The sequence below is a fragment of the Scyliorhinus torazame genome, chromosome 6, assembly GCF_047496885.1.
Source record: "Scyliorhinus torazame isolate Kashiwa2021f chromosome 6, sScyTor2.1, whole genome shotgun sequence".
NCBI lineage: Eukaryota > Metazoa > Chordata > Chondrichthyes > Carcharhiniformes > Scyliorhinidae > Scyliorhinus > Scyliorhinus torazame.
The window spans coordinates 315,747,931-315,759,939 of NC_092712.1; the positions used below are offsets into that span (position 1 = coordinate 315,747,931).

The following is a 12,009-nucleotide window of genomic DNA, read 5'->3' on the forward strand; positions in this document are numbered from 1 at the left end:
TTGGTTTGTGGGGGTGAGACCCATGCAGACACAGGGCTAGTGTGCGAATTCTACGTGAACAGTGACCCGGGTTCGATCCCACAGTGCTAACCACTATGCCACTGTGCCGCCCTACTCCCATCGCTCCAAACGCCCACTCACTCACCCACCTACCCACACTCTCGCTCATTCAATCACTCCTCATTCACCAACCACTCACCCACTCATGCAATCGCTCACTCACTCACCAATCCATCCACATATCCACTCATGCACCCGCTACTGACCAAGTTACCCACTCTGCAAAGCCCTTGACCCGACTACTGCCTCCCAACCCGACTACCACTCACATCCTTCCAGACACTTACCCACCCACCCTCCACTCACTCACTAGCGGCACTGAAAACCTTTAATACCACTGCTGATATAATAAGGGAGCATGTCCTCTGTACTGCCTCTCTTTGTCAGCATTGTCTGCGTATAGCTGCACCAACAGATCTCAGCTGTAGCCGGGAGTGGAAGGCCTGACTATAAGGATGCAAAAAGGTAGAGTTGTAATTATCTTTGCAGACAGTGGCGTTCTCCCAAAGTATCGCCGCGGACCACAAGATCTGGGCCCTTGTGAGTTTTCCAAATCCTGTTTCTCAATTCTAAATATCAGAGATCGTTGGGGGGGGGGGGGGGGGCTTGGTTGTCTGAACAACAATTCCAGAATCATCCATTTGGGTAACAAAGAGTCTATTTGCTTTCTGATTGGCTGTGGGAAGGTTGGATAGCATGACGATGGATGTGTGGGTAACCAATAGTAGGATGATGGATTCAGGGCAGTTGAAGGTTCGAGGATAAAACCTCCGGGAATATGTCAAACCGCAGTTGGGAACCCTCAGCGATGCTGGAGGGTGAGGCAAGGGAGCTCTGGCTAGGAGGACGGGGATGGGGGATGGAAGGGGGGGAGGCAGAGGGGGGTTGGTGATGACTGACTTGAACAGGGAGCACATTTCAAGTGTTGGACTTTTGACCGGAAGAGATTGTTGCCTTTCACGGAGAGAGGTAATGACAAAATCAGTCATGTTTTACTTTATTAAAACAACTGCTAATGTGCTGACAATCAGCACATCAAGATTCATTTTTTATAAGAAATTAACAAATGTACAAAAAAATCCCATAAACAAGAAAATCCACCCTTTGTTGTTTCAAGATTCATGTGTTCTTCACAGAATTCCCTTTACAGATACAACAGTAATGGTACAGAACAAACCTGGTGAGCGATAAACCTTCGTCTACTGCAGCAGAAACAGTTAACACAAAGGGAATGAAGAATACCCTTCCCTTCAATTCTGTGTCCACGGTACATCCAGACTAAATTCAGGATAGGCTCTTTGTTTGTTTCGAGAATTCTCCTGGGCCAGCTAGGTTAAGCCAGCTGGGTGCATAAAGCACACCCAATAGCACCGGGGAGAGTGGAACCTGTCATTCAATGAATGTTGCTTTGTCCCTTTTACAGTTCTCCAATTCCAATGTAATTTAGCTACATGTACAGTCAGTGAAAATGAGTTTTGCATTTCTCACTCTGATTTAATGCCATTATTCTGGTGCCCTGTCTGTGTTTAAATACAATTTTTTTCTTGTTACATTTCAAAGCGCTTTGTTTGATCCCTGCTGCTATCTAATACGCAATTCAGCTGTCATTGACGGACAGTAGAGTTTTCAATTCACTGGCATCCAGTAAGCTGGCGTACAACAAACATCTGGCACTCGTCCCGCCAGTCCGTCCACCTCCACAGCTCCTGTTTCATGGCGTTGCCTGGCTGACTGCTTCAGGATTAGTGTAATGAACAATGTGGCCAAGAACAGTTTGAGTACTGAAGCACATCAGGCTTTAAAAAATAAAACGAATCCAGACTTGTTTCACTTCATCAATGACTTCCCTCCGTCAGAAGATCAGAAGCAGGATGTTCGCTGATGATGATGCTTCATTTACAACTCCTTACTCAATGAAGCAGTCGCAGTCTGTGCCCACACATATTCAGGCTTGGGTTCCTATGTGGCAAATGACGCTGCACAAATGCCAGGCAATGACCATCTCTGACAAATAAAACGTCTCACCATCTCCTCTTGACATTCAGTGGTATTACCATCACCGAATCCCCCATTATCAACATCCTGGGAATTGCCATTGACCAGAACCTCAATTGGACCAGCCATAGAAATACTGTGGCTGCAAGAATAGGCCAGAGGCTGGGGATTCTACAGTGAGTAACTAAGCTCCTGACACCTGTCCACCATCTACAAGGCACACGTCAGGAGTGTGATGGAATACACTGGGTGAGTGCAGTTCCAGCAACACTCAAGAAGCTCAACACCATCCAGGATAAAACAGCCCGCTTGAATGGTACCCTATCCACCACCTTAAATATTCACTCTCTCCATCATTGACACAAAGTGGCAGCAGTGTGTACTATCTACAAGATGCACTGCAGCAACTCACCAAAGCTCCGTCGACAGCACCGTCCAAACCCACATAGAGGGACGAAGGCAGCAGACGCATGGGGACACCAGCGCCCGCAAGTTCCTTTCCAAGTCACTCACCATTATGACCTGGAACTTAATTGCCTTTACTGTCGCTAGGTCAAAATCCTCAAACTCCCTTCCATTCAGCACTTTGGGTGTTCCTGCACCCCATGGACTGCAGCGGTTCAAGAAGGCTACTCACCACCACCGTCTCAAGGGTAGTTAGAGAAGGGCAATAAATGCCAGCCTAGCCAGTAGCGCCCATGTCCATGAATTTAAAAAAAGCAAAGGCGGTTTCAAACCTGGGGCCTTCAGGATGGTGGATGGGAGGGGGGGAAGGGGAGGGGGGGGGGGTGCGGTGACACTTCAAGAGCTGTGAACCATGCCTGTGTATTCCGATTACGCAGGCCGAGCTTGCATGGAGTGGAGCTCTCAGCTGGCCAGACTGGTCTTTCAACAAACATCCACACTGTCAGTTGGTGTGATTCTTTTATATAAAAGGAGGAACTATTTTTTCCGACAAGTTCTGATTAAATCAAATAGAAAAGAGGGAGCCTTGTTCACAGCTCCACAGTCTGCTGGCTTACAAGAGTGCAGCTGTGTGAATTTCCGCATTGGGAATCAGCCTGCTTACTGTGTGACTGAAGCAGTGGCCTGATTAATAAGCGCTGCACTTGCGAATGTATTTACAGTGTGCTCTAAAAAGGAAAAAAGCAAATTTCAAATGTAGGTCAATCCCATTCTGATTGAAGAATGTATTCGCCTGAGAGATGGGGGATGTGCTATGCAATGTTGCTGCTCAGCGTTTGATTAGTGTTCAGTGTTACACCGGCAAGATCTAATCACTTTAATTCTCAGAGACTGAGCGACCTTAATGTCTTTTATTTTCTGTTCTTCCTCCCCACAGGCGAATAATGACTTCAGAAAATCAGGTTATTTTTCCATCCTTTCTCTCACATGACTGCTGTCACGGCTACATTTCTGATATGGTGTGATTAAAGCTGGGGGAAGATCCAAAGCCCGCTTCAGCCTGACTATGAGCCTTTTAGACTGAAATGGAAAGAGTTCCACATTTACACGGCTTGTCACTGTTCAAGGAGCTGCCACTGGCTGGCTACAACGAGTCTTCGGTGCCCTCACAGCCCCCGTACATATCTGCCAGTTTCTTGAACCGCGGCCCCCAGTCGGTGAGATAATCGTAATTGAGGTCTGAGTCCGTTGTGGCTGACTCGAAGGAGCTCAGCGACTCGGCCACAGAACCATTCCCTTCGAAGGCATAAGTCTGCAAGGAATCGAAAGGGGGGGCGCAGGGGTCTGTGTTGGCATCGTGCAACTTTGCCAGAATGTAGCTGTTTACGTTGTCATCCCCTGTTCTGGATTGCGACACGTATCTGGAGAGGCTTTTGATTTCGGGCAGCATATCCCTCCTGGATTTTGCCACCTGCACTTCCCTGGGATTCCACAAGGCGGCAATGTCAAAGGCCTCCGTGTCCTCTTCTCCCCCACCTTCATCATCGTATCGCACAATATTTTCGTGGACGTTTTCCTCATCATCAATGATCAGGGACTTCTTCTTGTGTCTCCTCATTGTTAAAATAAACAACACCAACACTGAAAGGAAAGCAGAAGAAATGGTGTAAACTCTTTGGGATTGGGCCAAGAATTTTGTATTAATGCTGAAAGAGAGATGCTGTTGAAGCTTTTCAACTTGCATTCACCAGGAAAGATGCAAGAGTGCCAAATTTCAAAGACAGCAACAATTTATACTGCATGAAAAGAGGGGGCTGATTGGTTCGCAAATATTGTCCCTTGGTGCATTCTCCAATGTAATGCCTCAACCAGAGTCAACTTTCCAACCAACCTCATCCGGGATAGATTGTTACTCCCCTTAAAATTTGGTATTCTTGTGCCTATCCTGTTGAGTGTATGACGATAATGCTTCGACAGCATCTCTTTCTATTCAGCAATACTCAAGCTCTGTACTCTTGTACAACCTAAAAAGAGACGGTGGCCTGGATTGAAACTTCCACTGGACCCAAAAGGTTGGGAGGTCATTCTAATTTTAGACAATTCTAGAAAATGGGGGATATCATACTTGTTTGCCATCTTGCAATTTGTTACGTTAAATTCAGTGCAAGGGAAAATTTAGCAGGCATATAATGCCTTAAACATCATTGTAAAAAATTCAATCTTGCCCATTTGGTAACCCCAAGGCAAAATAATCACCCACTCCCCCCTCACCCCCCCCCCCCCCCCCCCCCCCCCCCAACCAGCATGAGACACGCCAGACTCCTTCATCCAAGAAAAGTTCAACTATAGCTTTCTAAAGAGTGTTGGCTAATTCTATGAACAGAAATGATTTGCCGGGCAATGGGGAATATTCAGTTGGTTCTTGCAGAGAGTCGGCACTAGACATGATGGGCCTCTTTGTGTGCTGTGGCCATTCTATGATTCTATCTCCTCCTCCACCCTCCCCCCCCCCCACCCATTCTGGATTTTCCCCTCTCTCAAGAGATCACTTTCAGGTGGGGCTGTGTTGTGACAGGCAAGTGTGTCACCATTGTGTGTCACAGGTTGGACAGAACACAGGCTCTTTTCTGACAATGATGGGTCTTAGTTCACACCTATTCATCTCACTCCATCAACTCTGACCAGGTACAGTAGCCAGGTTGGAGGTGTGATGGCCGTGTGGTTTCAACACTGAAGAGGTGTGTGTGCAAGCCCACCCACGTTTATAGCAACAGTAACATTCCTGCAAAAACAATTGTGGCCAAATGATCACATCCTCTAGTAAGTTTTTAAATGGACTAGGACTTTGAAAGGGGCAATTCTTCGTCGGCCGTTTTTAGCACTTCCAATTTCCGATGCCGCCGGGATTCTCCGTCCCTGCCGCCGGGATTCTCCGTCCCCGCCGCCGGGATTCTCCGTTCCCGCCAACGGGATTCTCCGTTCCCGCTGCAGAGGACGGATTGTTGGCTGAGTGCCAAAATCTCTGTTCTCGCTGGCAGTGATAGTGGGGTGAATTTGCAACAGAGAAATGCACAACAGTAATGTGGGCGTTGTTTAAGGAGCACTTGCTACGAGTGATGGATAGTTTTGTCCCGCTGAGACAAGGAAGGAATGGTGAGGTGAAGGAGCCTTGGATGACAAGAGAAGTGGAGCTTCTAGTCAAGAGGAAGAAGGAAGCTTACATAAGGTTGAGGAAGCAAGGATCTGACTCGGCTCTAGACGGTTACAAGGTAGACAGGAAGGAGCTCAAAAATGGACTTAGGAGAGCTAGAAGGGAGCATGATAAAGCCCTGGCAGGAAGGATTAGGGAAAACCCATTGCGTTCTACACTTATGTGAGAAATAAGAGAATGATCAGAGTGAGAGTAGGGCCAATCAGGGATAGTGGAGGGAACTTGTGCCTAGAGTCTGAGGACGTAGGGAGGCCATAAATGAATATTTTGCTTTAGTATTCACTAGAGAGAGAGCGGGACATTGTTGCTCATGAGAAGAGCGTGAACCAGGTTAATAGGCTCAAACAGGTTGCTATTACGAAAGAGGATGTGCTGGAAATTCTGAAAAGCATCAGGATAGATATGTCCCCTGCAATGTTCTTTGCGTCCTCACTCTCCATTGGAGTAGTATCGGATGATTGGAGGGAGGCGAATGTTGTTCCCATGTTCAAGAAAGGGAATAGGGAAATCCCTGGGAATTACAGCCCAGTCAGTCTTATGTCTGTGGTGAGCAAAACATTGGAAAGGATTCTGAGAGATAGGATTTATGATTATTTAGAGAAACATAGTTTGATTGAAGATAGTCAGCATGGCTTTGTGAGGGGCAGGTCATGCCTCACAAGCCTCGTTGAATTCTTTGAGGATGGGACGAGACACATTGATGAAGGTCGGGCAGTGGATGTGGCGTATATGGATTTTAGTAAGGCATTTGATTAGGTTCCCCATGGTAGGCTCATTCAGAAAGTCAGGGGGGCATGGGATACAGGGAAATTTGGCTGTCTGGATACAGAATTGGCTGGCCGAAAGACAGCGAATGTTAGTGGATGGAAAGTATTCCGCCTGGTGGTCGGTGACCAGTGATGTCCCGCAGGGATCTGTTCTGGGACCTTTGCTCTTTGTGGTTTTTATAAATGACTTGGATGAGGAAGTGGAAGGGTGGGTTAGTAAGTTTGCAGATGACATGAAGGTTGGTGGAGTTTTAGATAGTATTGAGGGCTGTTGCAGGTTACAACAGCACATTGACAGGATGCAGAGCTGGGCTGAGAAGTGGGTGGTTGGGAAGATGGTGAACAGGCCACATGTTGTATTTTATAAGCCCCTCGCTTCCTAACCAGCTGATAGGGTAGTGCAAAATTTAGTATCCAATTTCGGCCAATATCACTTAATTCCTTTGAGTAATAAAAATCTACCACTTTCATTTTTAAAATCATCAATTGACGTAGCATCATTTGTCACTTGCAGAAGAGAATTCTGAACTTCTCCTATTTTTTGTGTGAAGAAGGATTTACTAACTTCACCCCTGAAATATCTGGCTTTCATTGTTCGGGCCAATGTAAGGACTTTGGCTAAAGGCATTAGCTTACCCAGCAGTATGAAGATGCAGCTGAGAATAGCAATGAGTGCACCTCTGCTCAGGCTGACTGGCAGACTATAGGCCTCGACGTTACAGGATCTAACATTGCCGTTGGGGTCACAGCCACAGACTCTGATGGTCAGAGTGCTGGTACTACTCTGCATTGGGAGGCCAGAATCCGCAATGAGAATGGGCAGGAAATAGGTGCCTTGCTCCTGGTGCTTGAACCCACCTCTCCTGGTCAGGATCCAGGCAGTGTTGTCTGAAAGGATAAAACACAACACAGAGTATATAACAGCATTTTATCAAATATACAAAAATACCTTGTTTGCAAAAAGTCCCTTTATTAAATTCATCCATGGGACAAAGGTGATGCTGGCACGGCCAGTATTTATTCCCCGTGAGTACACAACTGAGAGGTTTTCTCGGCCGTTTCGGAGGGCAGTTTAGAGTCAAACATGTTGCTGTGGGTTTGGAGTCACGGGTCGGGCAGACTGAGCAGGTTCCAACCCTAAAGTGTGTTAGCGAGCGAGACGGGATTTTTTACAACCGTCCATGGTCACCATTATGGATAGCCATTTTTAAAATCCAGATTTATTTCATTAACATTAATTTAAATCCCGAGCTGCCATGGTGGGATTTGAACTGACGACTCTGGACTAGTCGTCCGCTAACACACAACTGTTAGGCTGCTGTACACGTTGCTTGTTTCCCGACTCCACGGGTCCACGTCAGCGTTTATTTGTCACGTGAACTTCTTTCCGCTCTATTCATCTCCCTCCATCTACATCTGAACCTTGGCGTTTATGCCGGGCTTATTTTGAAATACGTTCCAGGTTACGATGATATAAAGTTGCATTCCTCTGGATGGACATGATCGGTTGAGCAAAATTAATGTTGGTTTAATGCGGTGGACCTACACTTATCAGTCACATTATGTAGCCGAGGTGAAGCTTTTATTCTCATAGTTTATCCACGTTACACTCTTTATTTTTATTTGTACATTAAATATGCTTATTTCCCATGTCTGCATTGCTGACATTAGCACACACTGAAGAATAAGGATTGCTTAGTGCTTTCCAAAAAGCATTCAAAGTCTGTATTTATTCAAGTTTACTCAAGCTGGGATACTTATAAGGATTGCATGCATTATTCACAGTGATGCCTGCTGTGAGTTAGTTAGCCAAATTAATAGTAAGATGTAAATGTGTAAACAAATCATTGACATAATTAATGTGGTGGTTCAGCAGCGTCCTTTATTAATTCAACTTAACCTGGAAGGCCCGATCTGTTACCAACCCTGTGACAGAACCAACTTGACCCGACTCCTAGTGACAGTCAGATGCAGTTCAGCTTTAGTAACTCAACCCAACTGTACAGAACAGATCACACTGAAAAGAATGTTCTCACAGCTAAGGGGACACCACTGCTATTGAGATAGTGCAACACCCCTAGCCAAGCTGTTCCAGTACAGCTACAAAACTGGCATCTACCCGGCAACGTGGAAAATTGCCCAGGTGTGTCCTGTACACAAGAAACAGGACAAATGCAACCCAGCCAATTACCGCCCTATCAGTCTACTCTCCATAATCAGCAAAGTGATGGAAGGAGGCATCAACAGAGCTATCAAGCGGCTCTGACTCAGCAATAACCTGCTCATGGTTGCTCAGTTTGGGTTCCGCCCAGGGTCACTCAGCTCCTGACCTCATTACAGCCTTGGTTCAAACATGGACAAAAGAGCTGAATGCCAGAGGTGAGGTGAGAGTGACTGCCCTTGATATCAAGGCAGCATCTGACTGTGTAATGCGCCAAGAAGCCCCAGCAAAACTAGAGCCAATGGGAATCAGGGGGAAAACTCTCCACTGGTTGGAGTCATACCTGGCATAAAGGACGATGATCAAGTGTTCTGGCTTGGGGGTCGGCGGGGCGGGTGGGGCGAGGGGGGGGGGGGCATGGGGGGAGGTGTCAGGATCAATTTGGGGGCCTTGGCGATCAGGATGCCATTTAGAAATGGGATCCCGTTCTCTCGCGACAATGGGAGTTCCAGCGAGCGGAGCTCCACACTGTAAAAACGGAGCTGTGATCTCTCGCTACAATGGGAGTTCCAGCGAGCAGAGCTCCACACTGTACAAACGGAGCTGTGATCTCTCGCTACAATGGGAGTTCCAGCGAGCGGAGCTCCACACTGTACAAACGGGGCTGTGATCTCTCGCTACAATGGGAGTTCCAGCGAGCGGAGCTCCACACTGTACAAACGGAGCTGTGATCTCTCGCTACAATGGGAGTTCCAGCGAGCGGAGCTCCACACTGTACAAACGGGGCTGTGATCTCTCGCCACAATGGGAGTTCCAGTGAGCGGAGCTCCACACTGTACAAACGGGGCTGTGATCTCTCGCCATAATGGGAGTTCCAGCGAGTGGAGCTCCACACTGTACAAACGGGGCTGTGTGGGGCCACGGTCGTGCGGTCCCCATTCAGGCCCCTTATTCAATGCGAGTCGTGTTTCTCGGCACTGCGAGCTCCGGGAAAGACGCGGCTAAACTGCTCTCTGGGGACTTTGTTGCCTTTTGGAAGAATCGTGCCCACTGTCTTCAGTTCTTGCCTGGTTAACAGTGACAGTTGTCTCTGATAACATGGTGGTTATCATTGAAACGGCAATACAAATGTTTGCACATTTTGCGTGGTAGAATATTGAACAAATCTAATCTAGTGGACCAAGGGTGTGCACCTTAGCACAATGTAGAAGCATGCAAACACCTTGCGCACAAAGAATCCCCGCACTAAGGACAATTTAGCTTGGCCAGTCCACCTAACCTGCATGTCTTTGGGTTGTGGGAGGAAACCGGAGCACCCGGAGGAAACCCACACAGACATGGGGAGAACGTGCAGACTCCGCACAGACAGTGACCCAGCGGGGAATCGAACCCGGGACCCTGGCGCTGTGAAGCCACAGTGCTAGCCACTTGTGCTACCGTGTTGCCCTAAATTTGGGATATATATGGGTGGTTGGGAGAGAAGTGAGCGGCCTTAGTGAAAGAGGTGAGGGGGGGGGGGATTAAAAGGGCGAAAAATTTAAAAACTGTCTGTACTATGTTTAGTATGTGCTATGTGGATGTTTTTTGAGGGTGTTAGGAATAAAATATATTTTTAAAAAATGATTACCAGCTTCGTGGGAGTTTGCTACGTGCAAATTGGTTGCTGAGTTTCCTACATTACAACAGTGACTACACTCCAGAAAGAATTTCTTTGCTGTAAAGGTCTTTGGTACTGAGCTCTTCAAAAGTGCGATAAAAAGTCTTGCAGTTTAGACTCCCAAGAATTAATTTCGAAGCTGCTTAACAATTGTATCATGGATACGTCAGTGTTTTATTTCACATTTGAAACACGCTTGACTTTTTTTTTAAAAGGACAACATGTTTGGTCCCTTTTGGGGACACTAATGATGTTGGTGACATTGATTTTTAAGTGCACTGTTACAGCTCCGTGGCTGATTGTCAAAGGTTAGTCAATGGGAAACCCAATCAGTCTGCTGGGGAAAGTGATTAAATACCGCTGGAGTGGAGTGGCAAAGAATGCGTGCCTGGTACTGAGATAACACTCCGTTCCGGGCATTGCAAAGAACAAATACAGACACAAAACTGATAGCTGCACCAAACACAAAAATAAAACTCAAAAAGTCACTTATGAGAATCTTGTTTTTCTTTTGTTTTCTTGTGTGTATCTCTTACGAAATGGTTAACCCCCAGGAGAGCTGCAATGCGTGGTAATGGGCAGCACCGGCAAGCTCGATTTACCTTGATTATCACGCAGAGTGAAGTTTGGGTTGTTGGCTGTTTCGGGAGCCAGGCTGTAGTAGAAGTGATGACCACCCTGAGGGTTATCCATGTCCACTGCACTGACCATCTGAATCAGCTGTTAAACGGGAGCAAATTGAAACCATTCACAAAACCATTCTGGTATCAACAGCAGCTGAGTTTGTGCATTTGTTTTCTTATTCACAATAGGATGATGCAAAGTTGCTCCAAACAACCATACATCTCAGCGATGACGGCCTCGGACTTGGAAATGCAGCTTGGTTATCTGTTACTGATGAGGTTGATTGGGTGGAACATTGCTGTAAATTATAATCCCCATACTATGCTTCTTAAAGGTAAAGATACATTTTTTTACAAATTCATTCACAGACGTTGGCATTGTCAGCATGGCCAACATTTATTGCCCACTCTTAATTGCCCTTGAGAAGGTGGTGATGAGTCGCCTTCTTGAACTGCTGCAGTCCCTGTGCTGCAGGCACACCCAAAGTGTTGCTCAGGAGGGAGTTCCAAAATTTTGACCCAGCGACAGCGACAGTGAAGGAACGGCCAATATATTTCCAAGTCGGGATGGTGAGTGACTTGGAGGGGAACTTCCAGGTAGTGGTGTTCCCATGTATCTGCAGCCCTTGACCTTCTAGGTGGTACGGGGGGTCCACGGGTTTGGAAGGCGCTGTCGAAGGAGCCTTGGTGAGTTGTTGCAGTGCATTCTGTAGATGGTACACACGGCTGCCACTCATGTGGTGGTGGAGCGAGTTGTTTAAGGTTGTGGAAGGGGTATCAATTAAGCGGGCTGCTTTGTCCTGGATGGTGTTGAGCTGCTTGAGTGTGGTTAGAACTGCACTCATCCAGGCAGGTGGAGAGTATTCCATCACACGCCATTTACAGGTAGCGGAGTTTTCGATGACCTATGGAGGGTAGGATTTGGCAGGGCGGCTGGGAGTGCATTGGGTCAGCCAAGTCTGATGGTCAAGGGGCACTGGCTTTGAAGGGTGTGAGTTGTTAGGTCTCATTGACTGTTGCAGTTAATCCCTGTTTTTGTTTGCAATCTGGGCTCTGAATTAATACTGCTCTCCATTTATGGAGCATGAAGTTTGGAGGGCAGAGCTTTTGAAATTGTAGAAGTAGTGAGA

At 46.9% G+C, this 12,009-nt stretch overlaps 1 protein-coding gene across 4 annotated transcripts in view; it reads right to left on the reverse strand.

Annotated features, from left to right (window-relative positions):
- Positions 1 to 3,357: 3,357 nt before the first annotated feature.
- The window catches only part of LOC140425622 (cadherin-20-like), a 200,865-nt gene continuing 192,213 nt past the window's right edge, over positions 3,358 to 12,009 (reverse strand). For all 4 annotated transcript variants that reach the window (XM_072510126.1, XM_072510125.1, XM_072510124.1 and 1 more), the window contains 3 exons: positions 10,859 to 10,976; positions 7,075 to 7,326; positions 3,358 to 4,101 (listed from right to left, as the gene is read on the reverse strand). In XM_072510126.1, coding sequence (XP_072366227.1) covers positions 3,605 to 4,101; positions 7,075 to 7,326; positions 10,859 to 10,976 — 867 coding nt within the window. In that variant the 3' untranslated portion in view covers positions 3,358 to 3,604. The remainder of the gene's footprint in view (positions 4,102 to 7,074; positions 7,327 to 10,858; positions 10,977 to 12,009) is intronic.